At 42.8% G+C, this 12548-nt stretch overlaps 1 protein-coding gene across 1 annotated transcript in view; it reads right to left on the reverse strand.

Moving 5' to 3' along the window:
• The window catches only part of LOC138259999 (solute carrier family 22 member 6-A-like), a 697494-nt gene that overhangs the window by 222458 nt on the left and 462488 nt on the right, over nucleotides 1–12548 (reverse strand). Inside the window, exons 7-8 of the mRNA XM_069208045.1 lie at nucleotides 12032–12246; nucleotides 11351–11459 (exon numbers count right to left, since the gene is read on the reverse strand). Coding sequence (XP_069064146.1) covers nucleotides 11351–11459; nucleotides 12032–12246 — 324 coding nt within the window. The remainder of the gene's footprint in view (nucleotides 1–11350; nucleotides 11460–12031; nucleotides 12247–12548) is intronic.

Consider the following 12548-nt stretch of genomic DNA (forward strand, 5'->3'; position numbering starts at 1 on the left):
AGGCAGAAGGAAGTCAAAGTGTTCAGAGTCCTCCCGAACCACTTGCAGATCCATCAAGAGAAAACACCATAGCACAAGAGGAGGGCATTGAACAGCAACCTGAAAAGCAGAAGGGTAAAAGAACACTGAGAGGAGATAAGTGGCCAGAATCGAAAACTGAAAAAGGGAAAGTGGTCATCAATGAAACAATAGAGGAAGAGGTCGATACCACAAGGAAAGAAGACCTGAGTGAAGGAGAATTGCAGGGTGACCGTAAGTTGAAAAGAAAGAGAATAGCAAACCGAAGATACGCAGGTCCTGAATGGGCTTATGCAACGTCAGCTGAGTGGCAACAAGAGTTCTTGGTATTCTGTTTTGATCGAGAAGTTCCAGGCCAATATTATGGTACTTGAAGTTGGAGACAAATAAGAGAGACTGTGTTAAGCTGAAATTGAATAAAGTGAAAACCTGAAAAAAGAGATTGATAAATTACCGGGTGTGACACTGTTAACCTCAATTGACTTTGAGAACCGATTGTGACAAGCTGCTAACTGGATTGACAAAAGACCCTTTGAGTGAATGAGAAAGCTGTAAATACTTGCTGAAAAAATACTTTTGCATAAGCTTTGCAGAGAAAAAGAGTTATTAACCATCCTCCTATTAGTTGATTACATTTCTAGTACTTTACTTTCTGATTCTTTACAGATCATGCCTAGGTCAGGAGATGACGTTGAGGGGAATAAGCCCTGTAAATATTTGGGTATTGCTTTGGGTGTTATGTGTGTGATATTCATTATAGCCTTGTTTGTGGAAATGTGGTTGCTGGATGAGAGTGAATCTAATAATGCTACAGTTTCTGAGACTGCTACACTAACACCGTGGGATAAGTTTGAGCAAGATACAATGTACTTGCATGATGAAACTAATACAAAAGGGGAGCTGTCTACTAATGTTTTCTGTTGCTTGCTGAGTGAGTATGTTGACACTATGGATGCGAAGGCTTGCTATGTGTGTACACAAATTACTCTTTCAGTCCAAGAGGGAGTTACATATCACAGCTTGCCATTAACATACGGGATTAGTTGTAGTTTGCTACTAACGCCTTTCTATAATCAAGAAGAAGTGCAATATCTTTATTCGAATTATGATTTAGTGTTCTCTTATGTGCCTATCATAGAAGATTTGAATAGTGTAGATAAATATTATGGTATAAATCTGATTAAGGGATTCTTTGAGCCTAGAACGACAATTAGTGCTTCATATGCGCACCGCAATAATTTGACATGCTTGCTTACATCTGTAGAAAAGAGCTTTCTAGATCACACTGAAGATAGAAGTAGGGTTTTAAAGGGGAAATCAGAAAAGGGCTTGCAGCAGTGATAATTTCTTAGTAACGGTAATAATGGGGTTAGGGAACAAGGGAAGCTAGCTTTAGATGCGAAACATGTAGGTAGGCTTTGCATTACGTGACCAAAGTCATATTATGACAATGTGTTTGTGGGAACGAGTGAATGTAAGCATGTGTTTTTGTTTCAGAATAAATGGAGTTTCATGCTAAATGGAATGGATCAAGCGATCCCAGGGGTTTATTACATTTGTGGACTCAGCGCTTATTTCCGTCTTCCAAAGGGATGGTATGGGACATTTTATTTGGGAATAGTTTTTCCAAAGATCTATCAACTAGATGATTTAAAGAAGTTTCCGAAAGTGACAGAATTACTTTGTGCTAGACAAAAGAGAGAAACTGCTGCTGGTGTAGTAGCAGACATATTTGGAGCAATAATTCCTTCATTGGGAGTTGTTTTGCACTCCATAAAGATTCAAAAGTTGTTTACTATTATGGATAACATGCTGACAAACTTCACAGGTGCCATACTCCTGATGGATACTGAACTTGCTGCGGAGGGGGCTATGACTCTTCAAAATAGGCTTGCTTTAGATATTCTTTTAGCAAAAAGTGGCGGAGTCTGTAAGATGCTTAATGAGCGCCACTGTTGTGCCTACATACCGGATAATAGTAATGAGATTAGAAGTATGCTTACTAACCAAACAAGAGATAGTGCAGATTTGAAGGAACTGAAAGAACCAGGAATCTGGGAAAAGGTGGGAGAGGGATTTGCACGTGTGGGAAGTTGGTTCAGTGGTCTTTGGCATGGGTTCTTTGGAAAATTAATACAGGGAATAGTAATTGTTTTGGCTTGTTTATTTGGACTATGGGTCCTGAGCAAAATTTGCGAAAGAGGTAAAGCAAAATGGGCGAAACATAAAGCGAGGAGGGAAGAAAGGAAAAGGGAGAAAATGTTCAGAGCACGATATGAAAAGGCGAAGCAGAAAGAGGAAATCGAAATGAAAGAATTGAAAAGGTAAAGAATTGTTAAAGAATGGATTTGTGTGATGACAAGTGTCATCAGAGGAGGGATTGTTGGAGTAGTTATTATAATCAAAATTAACATGAAATATTTGCAAATTAATGCCTAATGATGTCGCATAGAAATTGTATTGCTGTGCTTTTATTAAACGCGTGTTTGAAATGTGCCCACATGGAGTGGCCACCAATGTATACGATGATAAATTAAATTGACTAATGATGAATTATTAATGTACTAATGTATGATTTTGTACTAGCATCAAGAGTTATATGTTAAGATGTCACTAAAAATGAATACCTAGGCCTTAGTTAGCATGAGTCGGGGCCTAACTGCCGGACTCATATTAAATTAGTTTTTCTAACATGCAATGTGCTGACTTGCTGAAGGACGTGTGGCCGTACCTTTCCAGAACTAGAAGATGTGTGTATCCGTAGTAAATTCTATCTCATGAGACTCGACTAGCTCAAGAAGACATTCTTGCTGAATGCAACAGTGTAAACTTGCAACAGGTACAAGGTCGCCTGAACTGGTAAAGACAATGGAACTACTGACTGAGCCTGAGAGAATAAAAATTTGTATCTGACATTCTACCCGTTGGAGACGTCAATTACGGGAGCCAATAAACTACGTGAGAACTGTTCTAAAGTGACAATCCTAATGAGGTGACTACCTGATTATTGGACGGAGATAATGATGCACCAAATGTTACCCAATTGGAAATTTGGGGACTGTTCGACAAGATTGATATAACCCTGTGACACGAGGGGAAATTAGCCATTACGTGCCTTTTTGCTATCACCTAGCCACTTTGTCACTCTGACTTTACTGTTTGATTCTTCAAACCATCCCTATCTTTGTCTTGCCCGATTCATACTTTTCATCGTTGCAAGGGAAGTGTCCCGTATTGCCTGTCTTGCTGAACTTTGCTGTGTTTCCTGGCTGATGGCGAATCAACTGATTTCCTGAGGACGAAGACTGACTCTGTATGCTGACCCATTACGGAGGGTAACTATATGATAATGAAATTGTATTTGTTTGTTTGCCTTTTCTTTTCATGCTAATGCTAATTCGAGGTTAGTTAAGAAATTCATTAAAACGGACGCAAATGACTGAATCAATGCTTTGTTGAATAATTCGCTAATGATACCCTGCTAAAGTTAATCCATGTTGACGTCGTGCTTTGTCCTAATGTTTATAATCTTTGCTTTGATGAAATCTTATTCTAGTTGCCATGTTGTGACATTGTTTGTGTGTTTTCTGGTTTTGAGACTGATAAACTTGCTAGTAGAGTGTAACCAATAGGGTATAAATATAATAAATCTTATTAAAGTTTTGTGGGGGTATTCCTGACTGAAAGGTCATGGGGTGTTTTGGGTTTCTTAATGTCATTAACTAATTTTATTGATTTGCTATTGTGAATATTGATGAGGTTATAGATCTATTGATTGACATGCTCATTAGTTGTCTCGTCCTAAGGTGTCTTCAATCAGGGTCAAAAGATTCATTGGCCTAAAACGAGTCCCAGAATAAGTAAATTACCTAGGAAGGGACGCATTATCAAATGCAAGCCCTTGTGTTGAGCTATACTAAGAAGTATCCAAATGTATGGTGCAAAGGAATAAGAATTAATTTAAGGATATCTGCTGTCTCCAGACCCAGATTATATCTATTTCAATGGTATAGCTTCAACAACTATATTGCGAAAATTGCTATGTGTGACTCTTAATGACCAGCAAGCGTGTGGTAAGCAGATGTAACCCCAAGGGTGATTGGTCATGTCTAGAAACCTTCTGTGAAGTACACAAAAGGTGACAGGAGGAATGCTTGCATTGAGTCTACCAATGGCAATCGCTCAGGGTAGGATTCCATCTCATCGCTCTTTTGCCGACCATGCCATCTCTGTCTGAACTCAGCCATATGAAAATCAGTCTTGATCAGGAACAATCCAGTCTGAGTTGCCTGCTCCAGTCCTCCCTCGATTGCAACACATGCTCCCTAAGACCATTTTTTAATTTTTTTTATTGGGGTACATCCGGTGGGTTTAACCTGGTTATAGTGTCACAGTGAGCATGGGGCCCATTCCTTTGTATATCTTTGCCACATAGGGCAGTACATTAAGGACACAAAAGGTGATGGGAGGAATGCTTGCATTACGTCTAACCCCTGGCGATTCCTTGAGGTAGCATTTCAACCAACTGTTTTTTTGCCCACTGTGTCACGTCAGTTTAGGTTCAGCCATAGACAACTTAGTCTTAACCCTGTTCCAATAGGAAAAGTCCATCCATCTCAGGGTCTTGGAGGGATAATGGATCAAGAGGCCAAGCAGGCATAACACAAGTATGACACAGATTTATGAGAAAAGATATCAAGGGTCATCCTGTTCTTCATGCAAGACAAATAGTGGAAATTCAGAGCCACCTTGAGGGATTCATCATATATGCAGTGTTGATGTGATGAGGAAGCAAGCAAAGTTAAAGTACTCTGGGTTCTGTTTAGCAAGAAAATTCAACTTTGTTCACACAATATTGTTTGGACCTTTTGGCTGCTTGTGTGGGTGACGCCCTCCATTCAATAAGACATACAGCAATGCAGTACAGGATGATAGAGGCCTGCCTGAAAGAAGAAGGTTTACTTACCAGGGTTCACAGGGTAGAGACACTAAAGTTTAGAAAGCTTTAGATATGCCCTAAAAGCCAAGGTAATGCCTTAAAATGGAAATCAACACATATCTGGGAGTCCGTACAACTCCAGTCCTTTTCACATGCCAAGCACTAGGGAACTCAAGTCACGGCCTCACATCATAAGCAGGCATGACCTTTTTGGCAACTTCATGCAGAGAATAACCCGGTGTTAGAACAAATAGGTAAACATCATATCAGACAACTGTGTTGTCAAGATTATACATTTAAAGTTGTTTGTGAAATTAATAAAATAATCCCTACCACTTCCTTCTACCAAAACAAATCTATCAAAGGATCACTTCAGTATAGGATAACAGGAAATATAATAGCTCAAAAAGACCAGAGCTGCCTTTTCGTGCACAGTCGAATACTGCACTCACAGAGATCTCTGTTTTACAGGAAAACAGGATTTGCATTCCTTATGTACACATACGCTATTAGCAGTGCTTAATTTGTCACAGCCGCATGTGTTTTTAGAAGTCAGCGCATCTGATACCAAGGCTACTTATCCTTGAACCAACCTCATGGCTCTTCCAACCACTAAAGACACTCCCTACCTCTTTAGCTCACTCGTGTAGGTTCATAATTTCTCCCTGTGATGGTTTTCCGTCTTTCTCTTCCCACTTCCTTCTCCTTTGTGTGTTTTCTACTCTTACTCGCGGTCAATGTCTGATAAAGAAAGATAAGTGCTGGTTCTTAAAAATGAGTGCTAGTGGGCCCCAACCGTAACCACTGGCTTACATTAAGCACTGGATCTAATTGTGCAATCTAACTGTTCTTCTTTCCCCCGTTTTGCACGAAGTAATTTACTTTGATAGATTTTTCTAGAGTAAATCTATTATCCCATTGTCATAAGGCAGAACCTGCACTCTTGATTTCCTACGGAAATGGAAAGTGTTTGGGGGTCCAGGAACATGGTGGCATGGGCGTCGTGTTTTCTATGGTATTGTGTGTTTGAATATCAGATATGGTTGATTACTGTATTAGAATGCCTCTGTCCTTGGCAAGTCACACTGCCTTCATGAAAATGATATATCTACACAAGCTGCTATATCTTTTTATGAACATTCCAAAAAACACACGTTTTTTTGAGAAATATAGGTCCTTGATGAACAGCTGCCACAGACAGGAATCAGACCCGAGTGAATTGGGATACACTGGCACTTCAATATAGGATGAGGGTACTCTTTGCTCTAGACTATGAATTGTGCTCTCTGCAGCACAATTATCCTTTTCTTTGTTTTAGTATTGTGCTCACTCCCTCTCACCTTCCCAGTTATGGAGGTAGCATCGCCCAATTTACCAAGTATTTTTGTACAACACAGTGAGTGTGCTCCTACGATGGATTTCATGGCTTAGTCCCCTATACTCCCAGAGGTTTATATGTATCTACCCACAAACTACCACATGAAAACCCAAATTGCCTGATTTACAAAGGGTAATCTTGCATGTTTGTGTAATTTTATGCCTTTTCAGTATTTACAAAACTGCATTTATTACTAAGGCCCTCATTAGGACCTCAGCATTCTTTTTTCAAGACCGCCGAGGTTCTGCCGGGCTGAAGACCGCCAGTGCAGACGGTCTCCTGCCCAGCGTATTATGACTGCTAGCAGCCCTCCACCCTTTTTCGGATGGAGAGCCGCCAGCAGCCATACTGGCGGTCAGCGGTGAGGTGGAGGCTGCTCCACCTCGACCGCCACGTCATCAGAACACCGCCCACCGAATCACAACCAATGATTCGGCGTGGCGGTGTTCTGGTGACGGGGTGCTGGCGGCGGAGCAGACCCCATGGATCCTGTTCCCTCCTGGAGGATCACCGGACCAGGTAAGGTGATTGTCCGTTAGGGAAGGAGGGTGGGGGTTGTTGTGTGTTGTGTGCATGCATGGGGCTGTGTGTGTGAGTGTGTAGAGGGGTTGTGTGAGTGCGTGTATGCATGCGGTGGGTGTATTGTGTGTATGGGAAATGTAACAAAATGTCTGTGTGCATGTGTGCATGTATGTGTGCGTGTATGTGTATGAGTGGTGTGAGTGTGCCTGTAGGGAGTGTGTGTGTATCTGGGGGGGAGGTGTGGGGGGCCCTACCACCTTTGCAGGGTGGTAGTGGTGCCGTGGATGTTGGGGGAGGGCTCTGGGGAGGGGGTGGAGAAGAGGGGAGGGGAGACCCCAATCAGTGCCAGGGAACATATTCCCTGGCACTGAAAGTGCCTACCGCCATGGATTTCGTGGTGCTACAAAATCACACAAAATCCATGGCGGTATGCAGGGTGCTAATACCGCCGGCGGTATAGTGATGGCCGCTGGGCTGCAGACCAAAGTCTCCAGCCCAGCAGTCATTACCACCCTGGCGGTCAGAGTGTAGAAGGGGCGGTTTGGCATGGCGGTAACTGCCATGGCCGTAATTCCATTTTTTTTTCTCGCTGGCCTGTTGGCGGTATTACCGCCACTTTTACTCCGACCGCCAGGGTTGTAATGAGGGCCTAAATGTATTTGTGTGGAGGCTCTGCAGTAGGGCTAAGAACTCCGCACATAAAACAATAGGCTTTTCTTAGTACTGAGAACTGAAAAAGTGAAAAGTTGCACAAAGGTGCAAGTTTACCTTTGTGAAACAGGCCAAATTGTTTATGTAACTAGCTAAACTGATTTATAGGGACATAATTCTCGAGGGCAACTTTCTAGAGTAACAGCATTTCAACAGCAAGCCTACATGTCTCAATAGTTTCCTAAACTTTCGTCTTTGCTGCAATGTGCAAGCATGCTTTTCACAATTTACCAGGAAATGCATGCCTTAATTATATATTTTTTTAACACAGTGCAACACAGGAAGCTACCTTGCTGTGCTGCACTGCGGTAAAAGGCAGGAATGCACCATATTTAACATTAAACAGCACATTTTTGTCCTTTCATAGTGCATGCTCACTTTTGGCTGACTAGCGCCGTTGTAAGCACCCCTGCATCATGTTGTAGGCAGGATTGTTTTTGTGCACGAAGGGACACCTTCCTTCCCCTGCACAAAAACAATCCTCAGAGACATTTCCACATCCTGTGTCTGCTGCACAATGAAGCACACGTGGAAAAAAAAAAAAACGAGGAGAATAAAGACATGTTTAATGGCATGTGTAGCTGTAGATATACATGCTCTACTGTGTTCCAAACCACAGGATCTAGCAACTCCTCCTCTTAGTGATATTTCGCATGGGCACCAACTTGATTGTTTTCTTTCCACCATTGAGTTCAGACATCTGTGTCTTCTCTCCATCTTTCAACTCACTCCAGATCAAAATCTTTCCTCTATCTTACCCTCTTTTGAGGATATTGTTGTAGCTCATGCATCTTCCACCTTAGCGCTCGCCTCGACTTGTTGGTTTGGGCACCAACCAAGCACCCTACAGGGCGTCTACACCCAACTCAGATATATCTTCCACATGGCACCCACAGACATTCCAACCTGATGGAACAGACTCCATTGCGCTTCTCCCCTCAGTGCCATGCAAAATTTCCACGCAGCGACCAACATCTGGCATGTGATCTCTGCATCTTTCCCCATTATCATGAGGTTGCCTGTGATGCCTGCAAATCTTTCCAATCAAAGAAGACTCTTCGGGACTGGAGAGCACTTCAATTGGAAATGGCGCACAAGACTCCGGGCAGCACCCCGGATATCTCTGGGGAGGAACATGCACAGGAAGAACCCTCGCAAAAGGAGGAGGCCCTTTCCATTCAGGACTTTTCAGGTTCTGACATCCAATTGGACACCAAAAGCCAGGAGCTCACCTCGTGCAACCTGTGAGTACTGTGGCCCCTGCTGCCCACCCCAAGACACTTAAAAGGCCCCTTCTCAAGGTTGCTAGTCTGACACTGCCACAAGGCCATGGTTGGAACCGAAAGATTACTTTGCCTGCTCCACCTTCCGGCTTGGCACCGAAAACATTTGCCAAGACTAAGGCACCATCCTCAGCTTCAACGTCCTTGTCATCAGACTGAGACATTGTTTCCATCTCGATCCAAGCTTCGGCTCTGAGCTGAACACCTCCAGCCTCCACTTTGGTGCCAACCAAACTGCACCAACAGAAATCTTCGGTGCTGAAACACAGAGTCGAGATCATTGCAACGGAGGGGCTCAAGCCGGTCTTCTGCTACCCCTTTTTCAGTGGAGCCTATACTGGAGACTATGGACGCTCATCAGGGCTGCCGCCAAATTCAGGAGGGTACAGGATGTATATTTGCATCCTCACCTGTACTTTTGAAAAGGAGGCTTTCCTTCCAGGAAGCTTTGGACAGTGATCTACCTCAGAAGAAGAGAACCAAGGACAAGGCCACTAGACCGCTCCAGGGTTAGTACACCTAGAGTTGACAAAAAATACAAATCTGCTGCCTCTGACTCTATATAGGTCTCAGGACCCCCCCTGACAATTATTGCTACCACAGCTTGAAAACATACTAAAAGCCAAGCCACTGGAGGCTCTTCTCTTCCTGATAAGGAAAGGAAGAAAATTGATGCTCGGGACAAAAGGGTTGCTGCACAGACAGCCAATCATTGTTTAATCAACAACTCACAAGTATTGTTGTCAAGACACGCCTGGGCTCACTGGGACGAAATGGAGGAGCTCCTCCAGTTCTTACCAGATGAGCACCAGACAAGAGGACAGAAAGTAGTTGTTGAGGAGCATACAATTTCTAATAATTCTATTCACTGTGCCCTGGACTCCGCTAACACCATCTTCCACCCCCCCTCATTCAACACCTTTCTGGGGAAGACTACAACTCTTACATCCACACTGGGACAATATCACCATGGACCAATGGGTCTCTTCATTATCCAACATGGTTATTGTTTAGAGTTCATCACCACTCCTCCCAATATTCCCTGTGGCACTCATAGGCTATCTCAGGAACACCTAGCCCTGCTCAAACAAAAGGTCCAATCCCCTCTTCTCAAAGGGGTCATACAGACTGTTCTGCTACAACACCAAGGGACAGGAGTATACTCCCTATACTTCCTGATTCTCTTAGGCCTATTCTCGACCTCAGACCATTGAACAAATGCAACTGTCAGAACACTTTCAAATGGTTACCCTTCCGGATGTTATTCCACTTTTACAGCAAGGTGACTTTATGACAGCTCTAAATCTAAAGGACCCCTACTTTCATAGTCCCATCCACCCTGCACACCGAAATTACCTAAGGTTCGTTATTGCAGGCAAGTATAGTTCAAGGTCCTGCCTTTAGAGGTCACTACCACTCCTAGAGTCTTCACCAAATGTTTATAAGTAGTTGCTGCACACCTCAGAAGGCAGAACACCCACCTGTTCCTCTATCTAGACGACTGTCTCATCCAAGCCAGTACCTTACAACAGTGCCAACATCACACCCAGTTGACAGTGGTCCTCCTTCACACCCTGGGTTTCTCCCAACCCCATCTTTAACTCTTCAGGTACAGCCTTAACTAGGGGCCATCCTGAATTCAGAGTTATGTTTAGCATACCCTAACCTGGCCTGCAACCAGAGTTTTCAGTCTCTTCTCCCTCAATTTTAGGAGAATCATACTTATACACTCAGGACCATTATGCGACTGTTGGGAATTATGGCATCTTGCATTACCATCGTTCCCCATGCCAGACTGCACATGCATCTCCTATGGCAGTGTCTTGTTAGTGGTCTCAGTCTTAGCACTTTTTCAAAGCATGCTTGCCCGTGCAGCTTTATTTCTGATGCAACCCAGGTACTTTGTGTAACAACAACGTTTCCATTGTTTTCTATAGACTAAGACTCTTTATTCTTTTGAAAATCCATGTCTTGACTTGCGTATGTTGGATTTTTATCGTTTTAGTCTTGTTCGATTTAGATCAATATTGCCTATTTTTCTAAACTGGTGTGGTGTCCATTTTGTAGTGTCTTCACTGTATTACTGTGTGTGTTGGTACAAATACTTTACATATTGCCTTTGAGATAAGCCTGACTGCTTGTGCCAAGCTACCCTACCAATGGGGTGAGCAGGGATTATCTTAAGTGTGTGTCTCCAATGCCTGACTAGAGTGAGAGACCCTACTTGGACAGAGTGCACACTGACCGCCAGCCAGAGACCCAATTTCTAACAATATATATACACGTGTCGGCCCACCCTCAAGCCAAATCCCATTGCAGTCGAAATCCATCAGCCCAGCGTCCCTAGATATGGAAGATGTGTAGCGACAAAAATGAAAATAACATCTGAATGTTGTATAACAGTGAGTATTTCATGCCAGCACTGATTTGTAATGTTATCGGCCTTACCACAGATCATTTCTGAATTATGAAAAAATGACCTGCTTGGCTCACACCTACCTTATCACTGTTGGGTACAGTTCTCCTGTGTACAGGTAGGCACAGTTGAAGGAGGATGCAAGGCAACCTTTACCTATTACAGCCAGTGATGTGCGTAGAGCCTGCAATTCTTTAAAAAAACAAAAAACGGATGTCATTCTAGTTAGAATTCGGAAATGTGATCGTGCAGGATAAAAATAGAAACTTAACTTGATAGTAATTGCTGTCCTCCTGCCAAAGCAAATATTATCTTTTGCTTCTCTCCCCCATGTGTTACAGGAGATCTGTCCAAAGCTAGACTACAGTTGTGCCAAAATTCAGACTAGTCGAAGTCCTAGCTAATGGAATTTAGGATTTATAATTGCATTATGGGGCTACATTCAGAAAATGTATCTTGCATAAATATAAAGGTCCTGAAAAAATGTGTCTGTATGGATGAACTGTATGTTGTAGGGTGTTGTCCTTTTCACTCAAGGGGAATAACAAACACCACTAGAAGAATTACTACTTGAAAAGAGATCAGGAAAAGCTCCCTCGGAAATATGCCATCTTCTTGAGTAGAAACTGAAAATATGCCATGAAGTGGAGCAGAGCAGAGTCATATCTTCAGTTCTCACCTCAGATTTTCTCTCATAACCACCCATAACCACCCATATTTTGCAACACCTTCTGTTGGTGCCCAGAATAGGTTATCTCTCTTACCTGGAGGCACAAAGATGTTCATTAGTACAGCAAGTCCAGCTAATGAGAGAGACCCAGCCTGGGTAACTCTGCGACCAATGTAGCTCATAACTAGCACGCAGAAGAACTTGGCAGGGATGTCAACCACTCCAAAGATGACTTGTATGAGGTAGATGCTGAAACCGAAGTTCTGCAGGTCCATGGCCAGGCCATAGTAGGAGAAACTTGTAGAGAACCTACAGTCGAGGATGTAAGACATGACAGTGTGTAAAGGTGACTGCTTTCTTGATTAGATGCTATGGCTTCACAGTGACTTTTAATAAAATGGAGTGATTATGGTATAGGTGGGTGCATCCAAAACACCAGCATGATAGAAGCAGAGACAGATAACCAGAAATGTTTTTTTGAAAAAATAAGAGTGCAGGCAAACCTTGACTTTAATGCTTCATAGATTTGTTAGAAAAACTGAATTCATTGAACATTCCATCTAGGCAAAATTAAAAACTACCACAATTTTCAAATGTAATGCCATCATATT

Source organism: Pleurodeles waltl, chromosome 9 (genome assembly GCF_031143425.1).
Source record: "Pleurodeles waltl isolate 20211129_DDA chromosome 9, aPleWal1.hap1.20221129, whole genome shotgun sequence".
Classification (NCBI taxonomy): Eukaryota; Metazoa; Chordata; class Amphibia; order Caudata; family Salamandridae; genus Pleurodeles; species Pleurodeles waltl.